Here is a 16,857-nt window from a genome sequence, read left to right as displayed (position 1 = left end):
GCTCTCCTCTAGTTTATAATGATATATATTCTCCTCTCCCTCTCTCCTCTAGTTTATAATGATATATATTCTCCTCTCCCTCTCTCCTCTAGTTTATAATGATATATATTCTCCTCTCCCTCTCCCTCTCCCTCTAGTTTATAATGATATATATTCTCCTCTCCCTCTCTCCTCTAGTTTATAATGATATATATTCTCCTCTCCCTCTCACCTCTAGTTTATAATGATATATATTATCCTCTCCCTCTCTCCTCTAGTTTATAATGATATATATTCTCCTCTCCCTCTCTCCTCTAGTTTATAATGATATATATTCTCCTCTCCCTCTCCCCTCTAGTTTATAATGATATATATTCTCCTCTCCCTCTCTCCTCTAGTTTATAATGATATATATTCTCCTCTCCCTCTCTCCTCTAGTTTATAATGATATATATTCTCCTCTCCCTCTCTCCTCTAGTTTATAATGATATATATTCTCCTCTCCCTCTCTCCTCTAGTTTATAATGATATATATTCTCCTCTCCCTCTAGTTTATAATGATATATATTCTCCTCTCCCTCTCACCTCTAGTTTATAATGATATATATTCTCCTCTCCCTCTCTCCTCTAGTTTATAATGATATATATTCTCCTCTCCCTCTCTCCTCTAGTTTATAATGATATATATTCTCCTCTCCCTCTCTCCTCTAGTTTATAATGATATATATTCTCCTCTCCCTCTCTCCTCTAGTTTATAATGATATATATTCTCCTCTCCCTCTCTCCTCTAGTTTATAATGATATATATTCTCCTCTCCCTCTCTCCTTTAGTTTATAATGATATATATTCTCCTCTCCCACTCTCCTCTAGTTTATAATGATATATATTCTCCTCTCCCTCTCTCCTCTAGTTTATAATGATATATATTCTCCTCTCCCTCTCTCCTCTAGTTTATAATGATATATATTCTCCTCTCCCTCTCTCCTCTAGTTTATAATTATATATATTCTCCTCTCCCACGCTCCTCTAGTTTATAATGATATATATTCTCCTCTCCCTCTCTTCTCTAGTTTATAATGATATATATTCTCCTCTCCCTCTCTCCTCTAGAAAGCACCTAAAGAAGAGAACTACTACACGTCTGTTTTTCCTAAGATAGCAGAGCTGGCCTCCAGACTGCCTCAGCATATCAAGAAGGTAACAACATAGGAACTGAATGATGTACACTATGTAGGCTACAGAAATAGTGCACTATAGTACAGAGGAAGTGTACTATGTAGGGTACAGAGGTAGTGCACTAGAGTACAGAGGAAGTGCACCATTTATTTATTTTATTTAACCATTTAACTAGTCATTTAAGAACAAATTCTTATTTACAATGATGGCCTACCAAAAGGCAAAAGGCCTCCTGCGGGGACGGCGGCTGGGATTCAAAATGAAAATATAGGACAAAACACACATCACGACAAGAGAGACACCACAACACTACATAAAGAGAGACCTAAGACAACAACATAGCATGTCAGCAACACATGACACAGCATGGTAGCAACACAACATAACAACAGCATGGTAGCAACACAACATGACAACAACATGGTAGTAACACAACACGGCAGCAGCACAACATGGTAACAGCACAAAACATGGTACAAACATTATTGTTCACAGACAACAGCACAAAGGGCAAGAAGGTAGAGACAACAATACATCACGCGAAACAGCCACAACTGTCAGTAAGAGTGTCCATGATTGAGTCTTTCAATGTAGAGATAGAGATAAAACTGTCCAGTTTGAGTGTTTTTTGCAGCTTGTTCCAGTCGTTGGCTGCAGCGAACTGAAAAGAAGAGCGACCCAGGGATGTGTGTGCTTTGGGGACCTTAAACAGAATGTGACTGGCAGAACGGGTTTTGTATGTGGAGGATGAGGGCAGCAGTAGGTATCTCAGATAGTGAAGCCTAAGAGGGTTTTATAAATAAGCATCAACCAGTGGGTCTTTCGACGGGTATACAGAGATGACCAGTTTACAGAGGAGTATATAGTGCAGTGATGTGTCCTGTAAGGAACATTGGTAGCAAATCTGATGGCTGAATGGTAAAGAACATCTAGCCACTCGAGAGCACCCTTACCTGCCGATCTATAAATTACGTCTCCGTAATCTAGCATGGGGTAGGATGGTCATCTGAATCAGGGTTAGTGTGGCAGCTGGGGTGAAAGAGGAGCGATTACGATAGAGGAAACCAAGTCTAGATTTAACCTTAGCCTGCAGCTTTGATATGTGCTGAGAGAAGGACAGTGTAATGTCTAGCCATACTCCCAAGTACTTGTATGAGGTGACTACCTCAAACTCTAAACCCTCAGAGGTAGTAATCACACTGGTGGGGAGAAGTGCATTCTTCTTACCAAACCACATTACCTTTGTTTTGGAGGTGTTCAGAACAAGGTTAAGGGCTGAGAAAGCTTGTTGGACATTAAGAAAGCTTTGTTGTAGAGCATTTAACCCAAAATCCGGGTAGGGGCCAGCTGATTATAAGACTGTATCATCTGCATATAAATAGATGAGAGAGCGTCCTACTGCCTGAGCTATGTTGTTGATGTGAATTGAGAATAGCGTGGGGCCTAGGATTGAGCCTTGGGGTACTCCGTTGGTGACAGGCAGTGGCTGAGACAGCAGATGTTCTGACTTTATACACTGCACTTTTTGAGAGAGGCAGTTAGCAATCCAGGCCAAAGACCCCTCAGAGACACCAATAGTCCTTAGCTGGCCCACAAGAATGGAATGGTCTACCATATCAAAAGCTTTGGCCATGTCAATAAAAATAGCAGCACAACATTGCTTGGAATCAAGGGCAATGGTGACATCATTTATGACCTTTAAGGTTGCAGTGACACATCCATAACCTGAGTGGAAACCAGATTGCATACCAGAGAGAATACTATAGACATCAAGAAAGCCAGTCAGTTGATTATTGACACGTTTTTCCAACATTTTGATAAACAGGGCAAAATAGAAATTGGCCTATAACAGTTAGGATCAGCTTGATCTCCCCCTTTAAATAAAGGACGCACAGTGGCTGCCCTCCAAGCAATGGGAACCTCCCCATAGAGGAGAGACAGGTTAAAAAGGTCAGAGATATGATAGGGGCTGAAACCTTAAAGAAGAAAGGATCTAAACCATCTGATCCAGATGTTTTTTTGGGGTGAAGTTTAAGGAGCTCCTTTAGCACCTAAGACTCAGTGACCACCTGCAGAGAGAAACTTTGTAGCAGGGCAGGGGAAAAAGAGGGAGGAGCATCGGAAGGAGTGGGAGATGAGGAAATGTTGGACAGGCAAGGAGGCATGGCTGAGCATATAGGAATCCTGACTTAATGAAGTGGTGATTAAAGAGCTCAGCCATGTGCTCCTTGTCAGTAACAACCACATCATCAACATTAAAGGACATTCTTGAGGTGGAGTAACTCTGCCAGATCACAGTCGAACCAGGGGCTGAACCTGTTTTTAATTATCTTTATGGGGGCGTGTTTGTTAAAAATACCACTAAAAATATCAAAAAAGAAGGTCCAAGTGTCTTCGACAGAGGGGATCAAGCTGATTCTATACCAATTTACAGAGGCTAGGTCATGAAGGAAGGCTTGCTCATTAACGTTTTTTAGCAAGTGTCTATGACAAATCAGGACAGATCGTTTCACTGAGCAGCCATTACGAACACAGGCTATAAAACAGTGATCACTAAGGTCATTACAGAAAACACCAGACTGATACCTATCAGGATTATTTGTGAGGATAACATCAAGGAGAGTAGCCTTTTCTGGGTGTTTGGAGTCATACCTTGTGGGATTGGTAATAAACTGAGAAAGAGAGTTATATTTGAGTGTTTCAGTGAAACGTGAGGGAGGCCCTGCTCTCTCGCTTTCCCAGATGCTTAGTTAATTTCATTCCGATCTCCTTTGCATTATTGTAGCCTTTTCTGTACTCTGTCAACTATGTGTCTGTCTATCCCTGTTCTCTCCTCTCCGCACAGGCCATACAAACGCTTCACACGGCGTGGCTGCTGCCACTCTAATCTGGTGGTCCCTGCGCGCACGACCCACGTGGAGTTCCAGGTCTCCGGCAGCCTCTGGAACTGCCGTTCTGCGGCCAACAAGGCAGAGTTAATCTCAGCCTATGCTACCCTCCAGTCCCTCGACTTCTTGGCGCTGACGGAAACATTACCACAGAAAACACTGCTACTCCTACTGCTCTTTCCTCGTCTGATCATGTGTTCTCGCATACCCCGAGAGCATCTGGTCAGCGCGGCGGTGGCACAGGAATCCTCATCTCTCCCAAGTGGACATTCTCTCTTTTCCCCCTGACCCATCTGTCTAGCTCCTCATTGGAATTCCATGCTGTCACAGTCACTAGCCCATTCAAGCTTAACATCCTTGTCATTTATCGCCCTCCAGGTTCCCTTGGAGAGTTCATCAATGAGCTTGACGCCTTGATAAGTTCCTTTCCTGAGGATGGCTCACCCCTCACAGTTCTGGGTGACTTTAACCTCCCTACGTCTGCCTTTGACTCATTTCTCTCTGCCTCCTTCTTTCCACTCCTTTCCTCTTTTGACCTCACCCTCACACCGTCCCCCCTACTCACAAGGCAGGCAATACGCTTGACCTCATCTTTACTAGATGCTGTTCTTCTACTAATCTCACTGCAACTCCCCTCCAAGTCTCCGACCACTACTTCATATCCTTTTCTCTCTCGCTCTCCTCCAATACTACTCACTCTGCCCCTACTCAGATGGTAATGTGCCGTCGCAACCTTCGATCTCTCTCTCCCGCTACTCTCTCCTCTTCCATCCTATCATCTCTTCCCTCTGCTAAATCCTTCTCCCTCCAATCTCCTGATTCTGCCTCCTCAACCCTCCTCTCCTCCCTCTCTGAATCTTTTGACTCTCTATGTCCCCTATCCTCCCAGCCGGCTCGGTCCTCCCCTCCTGCTCCGTGGCTTGACGATTCATTGCGGAAATGGAGGAAAACTAGACTCCCTGCGGACCTGTAATCTTTCCACTCCCTCCTCTCTACATTCTCTTCCTCCGTTTCTGCTGCTAAAGCCACTTTCTACCACTCTAAATTTCAAGCCTCTGCCTCTAACCCTAGGAAGCTCTTTGCCACCTTCTCCTCCCTGCTGAATCCTCCTCCTCCTCCTCCCCCTCCCTCTTCCCTCTCTGTGGATTACTTTGTCAACCATTTTGAAAAGAAGGTTGATGACATCCGATCCTCATTTATTAAGTCAAATGACACCGCTGGTCCTGCTCACACTGCCCTACCCTATGCTTTGACTTCTTTCTCCCCTCTCTCTCCAGATGAAATCTTGTGACTTATGACGGCCGGCCGCCCAACAACCTGCCCGCTTGACCCTATCCCCTCCTCTCTTCTCCAGACCATTTCCGGAGACCTTCTTCCTTACCTCACCTCGCTCATCAACTCGTTCTTGTCCGCTGGCTATGTCCCTTCCATCTTCAAAAAAGCGAGAGTTGCACCCCTCCTCAAAAAACCTACACTCGATCCCTCCAATGTCAACAACTACAGACCAGTATCCCTTCTTTCTTTTCTCTCCAAAACTCTTGAGCATGCCGTCTTTAGCCAACTCTCCTGCTATCTCTCTCAGAATGACCTTCTTGATCCAAACCAGTCAGGTTTCAAGACTGGTCATTCAACTGAGACTGCTCTTCTCTGTGTCACGGAGGCTCTCCTCACTGCTAAAGCTAACTCTCTCTCTCCTCTGCTCTCATCCTTCTAGACCTATCTGCTGCCTGTGAACCATCAGATCCTCCTCTCCACCCTCTCTGAGTTGGGCATCTCCGGCGCTGCTCACTCTTCGATTGCGTCCTACCTGACAGGTCGCTCCTACCAGGTGGCGTGGCGAGAATCTGTCTCCGCACCACGTGCTCTCACCACTGGTGTCCCTCAGGGCTCAGTTCTAGGCCCTCTCATATTCTCTCTATAAACCAAGTCACTTGGCTCTGTCATATCCTCACATGGTCTCTCCTATCATTGCTACGCAGACGACACACAATTCATTTTCTCCTTTCCCCCTTCTGATAACCAGGTGGCGAATCGCATCTCTGCATGTCTGGCAGACATATCAGTGTGGATGTCGGATCACCACCTCAAGCTGAACCTCGGCAAGTTGGAGCTGCTCTTCCTCCCGGGGAAGGACTGCCCGCTCCATGATCTCGCCATCACGGTTGACAACTCCGTTGTGTCCTCCTCCCAGAGTGCAAAGAACCTTGGCGCGACCCTGGACAACACCCTGTCGTTCTCCGCTAACATCAAAGTGGTGACCCGATCCTGTAGGTTCATGCTCTACAACATTCGCAGAGTATGACCCTACCTTACACAGGAAGCGGCACAGGTCCTAATCCAGGCACTTGTCATCTCCCGTCTGGATTACTGCAACTCGCTGTTGGCTGGGCTCCCTGCCTGTGCCATTAAACCCCTACAACTCATCCAGAACGCTGCAGCCCGTCTGGTGTTCAACCTTCCCAAGTTCTCTCACGTCACCCCGCTCCTCCGCACACTCCACTGGCTTCCAGTTGAAGCTCGCATCTGCTACAAGACCATGGTGCTTGCCTACGGAGCTGTGAGGGGAACGGCACCTCCTTACCTTCAGGCTCTGATCAGTCCCTACACCTAAACGAGGGCATTGCGTTCTTCCACCTCTGGCCTGCTGGTCCCCTTACCTCTGCGGAAGCACAGTTCCCGCTCAGCCCAGTCAAAACTGTTCGCTGCTCTGGCACCCCAATGGTGGAACAAGCTCCCTCACGACGCCAGGATAGCGGAGTCACTGACCACCTTCCGGAGACACTTGAAACCCTACCTCTTTAAGGAATACCTGGGATAGGATAAAAGTAATCCTTCTACCCCCCCCCCCCCCCCCGCCCCCCCACCCACCACACCCCCACAAAAATATAATAAAACAATTACAAATAAAAAATTAAAATAATAATATATATTTATAAAACAATTGAAAATTAAAAATATACTCTAAAAATTAAATACAAAATATCTTAAAAAATTGTAAAGTGGTTGTCCCACTGGCTATCATAAGGTGAATGCACGAATTTGTAAGTCGCTCTGGATAAGAGCGTCTGCTAAATGACATAAATGTAATGTAAATGTAAAGATTTAGGGAGTCCCATTGCTTTAGGACTTGGTCAGGTGGTTTAAGCATGTCCCAGTTTAGGTCACCTAGCAGGACAAATTCAGACTTAGTGTAAGGGTCCAGGAGAGAGCTTAGGACAGGTAAGGGTACAGGACATTGCTGATGGTGTATGATAACACCCAGAAACAGTCAACAAAGAGTTATTTGAAAGTTTAATGCTTAAATCCAGCAAATCAAATTGTTTGGGGACAGACTTGGTGGAGATAACCGAGCACTGAAGGTGTTCCTTGGTAAATATTGCCACTCCACCACCTTTGGAAGAAAAAGGTTATAACCAGAAAGGTTAAAATCAGTGTTCAAAACACTCTTTCTTAACCAGGTCTCAGTAATGACCAACACATCTGGATTGGAGCTGTGAACCCACACTTTCAATTGATACATTTGAGGTAATAAGCTTCTAGTGTTAACGTGCAGAAAACCCAGGATTTGACGAAAGCATAAATCATTGAAGCAGATATCAGTCAGAATTGGGGCTAGTAACAGTAGATGGGCCAGGGTGTACATGCACATTTCCAGATATCATCAGCAGTAATACAATCAGGGAATGGCAGAGGACAGGGAGAGCTCTGCAGTGTTTTTTGTTGTTGTTTTTTTTACATTTGAATGTGCATCAGATGGCAACAAGATCATATTGTACAGCAATTTCATCAGGTAACATGAATAAAAGCCGGCGAGAGGTGGTTAGAATAGGATGGGAGGCCAAGACTCTGTGTAACCAATAGAGAGTCAGAGTCTCGAGTGTGGGAACAAACATAGTCTGGCCCACGGTCGGGTAAACAAGCAAGTTCATAGTCAACAAAGCACACAGGAGTCATGAGGCAAATAGCATAAAGCACAATAAAAAAATATAACGACTTGGGGCTAGCCATTGTAAGTTCAAAGAGTCACTCGCCCCAGTAGGCTATAAAAGTATGAGATAAAATAAATAAATAATAGGCCTATACTAGTTAATTAAAGTGTTTCTGAGTAAGCTCATATAATAAGCTTGAAAAGTTAATTAGCCAACCTAAAATTACGATCAGTTCAAAGTCTGCAATGTGAAGGGTTCAGAGGTAGTGTACTATGTAGGGTACAGTTTGTAAAGGTACTGTATGTGTGTGTTTGTCTGTCTGTCTGTCTGTGTGTGTGTCTAACTGTGTGTAGGCCATTCCCCTGCTCCAGAGAGGCCAGACTCATTCCATCACGTTGTCCCAGAGTCAGATAGCTTGTCTGCTGGCCAATGCCTTCTACTGCACCTTCCCCCACCGCAACTCCCCCAACCCCAGAGCAGAGTACAACAACTACCCCACCATCAACTTTAACAGGTCAGAATACACACAACAAACTCCACTGAGGACCCACACACATAGAGACAAACACTAAGTATTCCAACTTCAACAGATGATAACATGTGACCACTGTATCTCTCTGTGTTGTCAGTCTGTTTGGAAAGTGGTCTGAGAGGAAGAGAGAGAAGCTGAGAGCCATCCTTCATTACTTCCACACTGTCACAGACCAAGGTAAGTTACTACCACACACTACTATAGTCACTATAATGACTGGAATACAAGTACTGTAGTGTACTTTAGGGTACTATGTAGGTTACAGGAACCTATTTAAGACATAGTCTGATGAGTGTAGATGAGGAATACCCTCTGATAATAGTTGCTGTGGGAACCAGGTTTACCTGAGCTTTGACCCTTGTTGTTGTCATGACAGCGACCAAGCCCAGTGGACTTGTGACCTTTGAGAGGCGCTACATCAGCGACAGAGACATGCCCAACTGGAGGAGGTACATACACACACACACACACACACACACACACACACAGACCAACTTAATATGTCCCCTCTTGTCTTTCTCTGTGTCAGTTGTAAGGAGACTGTTGCTAAACTCCACGTCACCTCAGCAGGCTGCATAGAGGAACAGGGAACAGGGATGCTACAGGTTGGTGACAGCTCCAGGCTTGTGTGTGTGTGTGTGTTTGTGTGTGTGTGTGTGTGTTGCAGGTGTATTTATATGGCTCTGGTGTGTGTGTGTGTGTGTAACACTGTATGTGTGTGTTGCAGGTGTAAATATATGGCTCTGGTGTGTGTGTGTAACGCTGTGTGTAACACTGTGCTTGTGTGTTGCAGGTGTAAATATATGGCTCTGGTGTGTGTGTGTGTAACGCTCTGTGTAACAATGTGCTTGTGTGTTGCAGGTGTAAATATATGGCTCTGGTGTGTGTGTGTGTGTGTGAGTGTGTAATGCTAAATGTGTGTGTGTGTTGCAGGTGTAAATATATGGCTCTGGCGTGTGTGTGTAACGCTGTGTGTAACACTGTGCTTGTGTGTTGCAGGTGTAAATATATGGCTCTGGTGTGTGTGTGTGTAACGCTGTGTGTAACACTGTGCTTTTGTGTTGCAGGTGTAAATATATGGCTCTGGTGTGTGTGTGTGTAACGCTCTGTGTAACAATGTGCTTGTGTGTTGCAGGTGTAAATATATGGCTCTGGTGTGTGTGTGAGTGTGTAACGCTAAATGTGTGTGTGTTGCAGGTGGACTTTGCCTGTAACATGATAGGAGGTGGAGTGTTGGGCTCAGGTCTGGTTCAAGAGGAGATTCTGTTCCTGATGAACCCAGAACTCATCGTATCTCGACTCTTCACTGAGAGACTAGGAGACAACGAGTGTCTCTTCATCACAGGTGTGTGTGTGTGATTGATCACAGGTTATACCTACCACCCTTTATATCTCTCCCCCTCTCCATTTCCCTCCGTCACATCTTCCCTCTCTCTCTCTCGCTCTCGCACTCGCTCTCTCTCCTCTCTCTCTCTCTCTCTCTCTCTCTCTCTCTCTCTCTCTCTCTCTCTCTCTCTCTCTCTCTCTCTCTCTCTCTCTCTCTCTCTCTCTCTCTCTCTCTCTCTCTCTCTCTCTCTCTCTCTCTCTCTCTCTGTAGGCTCTCAACAGTTCAGTCAGTACAGTGGCTACAGCGACACTTTTCAGTGGAAAGGGCCTCACAAAGACAACATTGAGAGGTGAGCACACACACACACAGTCTTGTGCAGCTAACCTTGTGGGGACATGCAGTTCAGTCCCATTCAAAATCCTATTTTCCCTAACCCGTACCCTAACCCTAACCTTAACCCAAAAACCTAACTCAACCTAACCCTAGCTCCTAACCCTAAAACTAACCCTAGCTCCTAACCCTAAACCTAATTCTAACCCTAACACTAATTCTAACCTTAACCCTAAACCCCCTAGAAACAGCATTTGACCTTGTGGGGACCAACAAAATGTCCCCAGTTGGTCAAATGTTTGTTTGTTTACTATTCTTGTGGGGACTTCTGGTACACACACTCACACTCACTAAAATCCCTGATTGCGCTGCCTGTGTTTGCAGGGATGAATGGCAGAGGCTACACAGGCAGATTGTAGCCATGGATGCTCTCCACTTCAGACACCAGAGAGAACAGTACAACATGAGACAGGTCACCAGGGAACTCAACAAGGTGAGAGACAACCCTCCTCTCCTGTAGGGGACAGACTGCAGCTGATTAGTAGAATCAGGTGTGCTAGCTAGAGCAGGGCTGGAGATAAATCTGATGTCGGTGGTCTCCTGTGATATCCTCCCTCAGGCGTACTGTGGCTTTAAGGCAGGTGACAACACTCACCCAGACCTCCTTCCTGACATCGCCACGGGCAACTGGGGCTGCGGAGCCTTCAATGGAGACCCCAAACTTAAAGGTAGCCCTAACTGTTGACCCTGGCTCCTAACCCCCCAAACACTTCTGACACTTGTTTACAAGCATTTCGCTACACCCGCAATAACATCTGCTAAATATGTGTATGTGACCAATAACATTTGATTTCATTTGACTAACTCAACTCTACCCACAGGATATTCCACATACAGTGGCTTGCGAAAGTATTCACCCCCATTGGCATTTTTCTTATTTTGTTGCCTTACAACCTGGAATTAAAATGGATTTTTGGGGGGTTTGTATCATTTGATTTACACAACATGCCTACCGCTTTGAAGATGCAAAATATTTTTTATTGTGAAACAATCAAGAAATAAGACAAGAAAACAGACAACTTGAGCGTGCATAACTATTCACCCCCCCCAAATCAATACTTTGTAGAGCCACCTTTTGCAGCAATTACAGTTGCAAGTCTCTTGGGGAATGTCTCTATAAGCTTGGCACATCTAGCCACTGGGATTTTTGCCCATTCTTCAAGGCAAAACTGCTCCAGCTCCTTCAAGTTGGATGGGTTCCGCTGGTGTAAAGCAATCTTTAAGTCATACCACATATTCTCAATTGGATTGAAGTCTGGGCTTTGACTAGGCCATTCCAAGACATTTAAATGTTTCCCCTTAAACCACTCGAGTGTTGCTTTAGCAGTATGCTGGAAGGTGAACCTCTGTCCCAGTCTCAAATCTCTGGAAGACTGAAACAGGTTTCCCTCAAGAATTTCCCTGTATTTAGCGCCATCCATCATTCCTTCAATTCTGACCAGTTTCCCAGTCCCTGACGATGAAAAACATGCCCACAGCATGATGCTGCCACCACCATGTTTCACTGAGGGGCTGGTGTTCTCGGGGTGATGAGAGGGGTTGGGTTTGCGCCAGACATAGCGTTTTCCTTGATGGCCAAAAAGCTCAATTTTAGTCTCATCTGACTAGAGTACCTTCTTCCATATGTTTGGGGAGTCTCCCACATGCCTTTTGGCGAACACCAAACCTGTTTGCTTATTTTTTTCTGGCCACTCTTCCGTAAAGCCCAGCTCTGTGGATTGTACGGTTTAAAGTGGTCCTATGGACAGATACTCCAATCTCTGCTGTGGAGCTTTGCAGCTCCTTAAGGGTTATCTTTGGTCTCTTTGTTGCCTCTCTGATTAATGTCCTCCTTGCCTGGTCCGTGAGTTTTGGTGGGCGGCCCTCTCTTGGCAGGTTTGTTGTGGTGCCATATTCTTTCAATTTTTTTATACATTTTAGTCATTTAGCAGACGCTATTATCCAGAGCGACTTACAGTTAGTGAGTGCATACATTCTTCATACTGGCCCCCCGGGGGAATCGAACCCACAACCCTGGCGTTGCAAGCGCCATGCTCTACCAACTGAGCTACAGGAGGCCCCTGTAGATTTAATGGTGCTCCGTGGGATGTTCAAAGTTTCTGATATTTTTTTATAACCCAACCCTGATCTGTACTTCTCCACAACTTTGACCCTGACCTGTTTGGAGAGCTCCTTGGTCTTCATGGTGCCGCTTAGTGTTGTTTCAGACTCTGGGGCCTTTCAGAACAAGTGTATATATACTGAGATCATGTGACAGATCATGTGACACTTAGATTGCACACAGGTGGACTTTATTTAACAAATGGTGTGACTTCTGAAGGTAATTGGTTGCACCAGATCTTATTTAGGGGCTTCATAGCAAAGGGGGTGAATACATATGCACGTACCACTTTTCCGTTATTTATTTTTTAGAATTTTTTGAAACAAGTTATTTTTTTCATTTCACTTCACCAATTTGGACTATTTTGTGTATGTCCATTAAATGAAATCCAAATAAAAATCAATTTAAATTACAGGTTGTAATGCAACAAAATAGGAAAAACGCCAAGGGGGATGAATACTTTTGCAAGGCACTGTAGACCCACTCTGAAAATTCACAGAAAATGACTCTGTGATCTGATTGGTTGTTTTTCCCCTCCCAGCTCTGATCCAGCTGATGGCTGCAGCCAGGGTTCAGAGAGGCGTGGCCTTCGTCACCTTCAAGAACTTCAGTTTGGAGAGAGAGCTGCAGAACATGCACCAACTACTGGTCACACAAAGAACTTCAGTGGGTGAGTTAGTACACACCAAAGTATGTGAGCTAAGTTGAGCAGTCTGAAATCCGGGAGCGGTGCTTGCGCACTGATTGAACGCGCCACCACCTTTCCAACTGCTCTGCTAAAAACTGCTCTGTGCGCACAGGAAAAAAAACTGCCACTCCAAATTCGCTCCACCCATCAATTCTTGTGACTACTTGGACCTACCATTTGGTTTTGAAGTATTGAAACCAAACCATATGATTTGAATGAAAAGTATTTTAATAAACGTGAAATGGTGAACGTAAGAAGCGCTCATCATTTCAAATAGGCGTATTAAACAGCATATAAACACGAAATCGGTCAGGAGCCAGACAGGGAGCCTAAGAAGGAACGAAAATGAATTATTTAGGCTATATTATTATTTCAATTCTATCAAGGCTATAGCCTACAAAGAAATACATTGTGAAGCATTTATGAGTGCAACACCAGGCTGGTAGTGACATAAAGCGCTCAGCATTTAAACAACATTTTGTTGTATTAAATCATTATACTCTATAAATTGCTCATATAGGCTGTGACTTACTTAGAATTAAAAACAAATTAAATGAAAAATGCCTCATTAGACTCAGTGATGCCTCAGTGATGCCTTTGAATTTATTTTTAGAAACACGAGTTCGGCCGGTCTGTGGCTTCAGGCTCATGCGTTGGTGTCCGGAGAACAGGCCAGGCAAAACGGAAAGCTCCTTGAAAGTGGGAATATGCCAGAACAATTTTATTTTTTATTTTTTTATGAGATCAGATTTTTTGTTTATAAATGCTTTCCTACAATGACACTTAGTTATCTACCCACCTCATTCCTTTATTTTAGCATGTGCACGTAGTAAGTACACCATCATGCATTTGGGATATGTGTCCTTTCAGATTCCACAATGATTATTTAGTTATGGACACTACATCACATCACTCCCTCTCTTGCTCTTGGTCCTCCTCATCTTTGTAAGTCCCTTTGATTTTGCACCTGGGTGTTTTATCAGTTTCTTTATGAAAATATTTAGTGAACTCCATGACACTAGCTAAAGCAAGGGGCTATAGCAGCACACAAGTAGACTAGAAATGCATGCTGGGCCGGGCATTCCCGGAGCTCTAAAGTGAACACTACTGGAGCGAAATTGGATCGGGCGAGAAGGCAGACGCTCCTGTCTTTGGGAATCTCACTCCGCGCACCAGTCAAATTGGGCATGCTCCGCACCTCGCTCAAGCTCCGCTCCGCTCACATACTCTGATACACACAGAACTACAGTGGGTGAGTTAGTACACACAGAACTACAGTGGGTGAGTTACCATAGATAGTAGACACAGAACTACAGTCCATTCGGAAAGTATTCAGACCCCTTGACTTTTTCCACATTTTGTTACGTTACAGCCTTATTCTAAAATTGATTAAATTGTTTTTTATTTTTTCTCATTGGTCTACACACAATACGCCATAATGACAAAGCGAAAACAGGTTGTATTTTATTGTTGTGCACATTTATAAAAATAAACAAAAAACAGAAAAAACGTATTTACGTAAGTATTCAGACCCTTTGCTATGAGACTCGAAATTGAGCTCGGGTGCATCCTGTTTCCATTGATCATCCTTGAGATGTTTCTACAACTTGGAGTCCACCTGTGATAAATTACATTGATTGGACCTGATTTGGAAAGGCACACACCTGTCTATATAAGGTCCCACAGTTGACAGTGCATATCAGAGCAGAAAACAAGCCATGAGGTCGAAGGAATTATCCGTAGAGCTCCGAACCAGGATTGTGTCAAGGCACAGATCTGGGGAAGGGTACTAAAAAATGTCTGCAGCATTGAAGGTTCCCAAGAACACAGTGGCCTCCATCATTCTTAAATGGAAGAAGTTTGGAACCACCAAGACTCTTCCTAGAGCTTGCCACTCAGCCAAACTTAGCAATCGGGGGAGAATGGCCTTGGTCAGGGAGGTGACCAAGAACCTGATGGTCACTCTGACAGAGCTCCAGAGTTCCTCTGTGGAGATGGGAGAACCTTCCAGAAGGACAACCATCTCTGCAGCACTCCACCAATCAGGCCTTTATGGTAGAGTGGCCAGACGGAAGCCACTCCTTAGTAAAAGGCACATGACAGTCTGCTTGGAGTTTGCCAAAAGGCACCTAAATGACTCTCATGCCATGAGAAACAAGATTCTCTGGTCTGATGAAACCAAGATTGAACTCTTTGGCCTGAATGCCACGCGTCACATCTGGAGGAAACCTGGCACCATCTCTACGGTGAAGCATGGTGGTGGTAGCATCATGCTGTGGGAATGTTTTTCAGCGGCAGGGACTGGGAGACTAGTCAGGATCGAGGGAAAGATGAATGGAGCAAAGTACAGAGAACCTGCTCTAGAGCTCTCAGGACCTCAGACTGGGTCGAAGGTTCACCTTCCAACAGGACAACGAACCTAAGCACACAGCTAAGACAACGCAGGAGTGGCTTCGGGACAAGTCTCTGAATGTCCTTGAGTGGCCCAGCCAGAGCCCGGACTTGAACCCGATAGAACATCTCTGGAGAGACCTAAAAATAGCTGTGCAGTGACCCTCCCCATCCAACCTGACAGAGCTTGAGAGGATCTACAGAGAAGAATGGGAGAAACTCCCCAAATACAGGTGTGCCAAGCTTATAGCGTCATACCCAAGAAGACTCAAGGCCGTAATCGCTGCCAAAAGTGCTTCAACAAAGTACTGAGTAAAGGGTCTGAATACTTATGTAAATGTGAAAAAGTCCAGTGTCTGTGTTCTTTTGCCCATCTTAATATTTTCTTTTTATTGGCCAGTCTGAGATATGGCTTTTTCTTTGCAACTCTGCCTAGAAGGTCAGCATCCCGGAGTAGCCTTTTCACTGTTGACGTTGAGACTATTTTGCGGGTACTATGTAATGAAGCTGCCAGTTGAGGACCTGTGAGGCGTCTGTTTCTCAAACTAGACACTAATGTATTTGTCTTCTTGCTCAGTTGTGCACCGGGGCCTCCCACTCCTCTTTCTATTCTGGTTAGAGCCAGTTTGCGCTGTTCTGTGAGGGGAGTAGTACACAGCGTTGTACGATATCTTCAGTTTCTTGGCAATTTCTCGCATGGAATAGCCTTAATTTCTCAGAACAAGAATAGACTGACGAGTTTCAGAAGAAAGTTATTTGTTTCTGGCCATTTTGAGCCTGTAATCGAACCCACAATTGCTGATGCTCCAGATAATCAACTAGTCTCAAGAAGGCCAGTTTTATTGCTTCTTTAATCAGCGCAACAGTTTTCAGCTGTGCTAACATAATGGCAAAAGGGTTTTCTAATGATCAATTAGCCTTTTAAAAGGATAAACTTGGATTAGCAAACACAACGTGCCATTGGAACACAGGACCGATAATAATGGACCTCTGTACGCCTATGTAGATATTCCATTAAAAATCAGCCATTTCCAGCTACAATAGCCATTTACAACATTAACAATGTCTACACTGTATTTCTGATCAATTTGATGTTATTTTAATGGACAATAAAATTGCTTTTCTTTCGAAAACAAGGACATTTCTAAGTGACCCCAAACTTTTGAAAGGTAGTGTACATGTGGGTAGAGTTAAAGTGACTATGCATAGATAATAAACAGAGAGGCAGGTTATCTTAGTGTTCTTGGGCACAGGGACTATGGTGGTCTGCTTGAAATATGTTGGTATTAAAAACTCAGTCAGGGACATGTTGAAAATGTCAGTGAAGACACTTGCCAGTTGGTCAGCGCAGGCTCGGAGAACGCGTCCTGGTAATCCGTCTGGCCCTGCAGCCTTGTGAATGTTGACCTGCTTAAAAGTCTTACTCACATCTGCTACGGAGAGTGTGATCACATA

At 44.6% G+C, this 16,857-nt stretch overlaps 1 protein-coding gene across 1 annotated transcript in view; it reads left to right on the top strand.

The window, feature by feature from the left end:
• pargl (poly (ADP-ribose) glycohydrolase, like) overlaps positions 1–16,857 on the top strand; it is a 45,209-nt gene that overhangs the window by 19,996 nt on the left and 8,356 nt on the right. The window contains exons 6-15 of the mRNA XM_084160302.1: positions 1,091–1,177; positions 8,327–8,487; positions 8,603–8,682; positions 8,882–8,954; positions 9,035–9,110; positions 9,703–9,850; positions 10,103–10,181; positions 10,547–10,655; positions 10,782–10,890; positions 12,865–12,993. Of these exons, the coding sequence (XP_084016428.1) occupies positions 1,091–1,177; positions 8,327–8,487; positions 8,603–8,682; positions 8,882–8,954; positions 9,035–9,110; positions 9,703–9,850; positions 10,103–10,181; positions 10,547–10,655; positions 10,782–10,890; positions 12,865–12,993 (1,051 nt within the window). The remainder of the gene's footprint in view (positions 1–1,090; positions 1,178–8,326; positions 8,488–8,602; positions 8,683–8,881; positions 8,955–9,034; positions 9,111–9,702; positions 9,851–10,102; positions 10,182–10,546; positions 10,656–10,781; positions 10,891–12,864; positions 12,994–16,857) is intronic.

Source organism: Coregonus lavaretus (assembly GCF_964263955.1).
Source record: "Coregonus lavaretus genome assembly, chromosome: 4".
Taxonomy (NCBI): Eukaryota; Metazoa; Chordata; class Actinopteri; order Salmoniformes; family Salmonidae; genus Coregonus; species Coregonus lavaretus.
The sequence above is the reverse complement of the archived record's forward strand: the minus strand, read 5'-3'. Positions and strand labels throughout refer to the sequence as shown.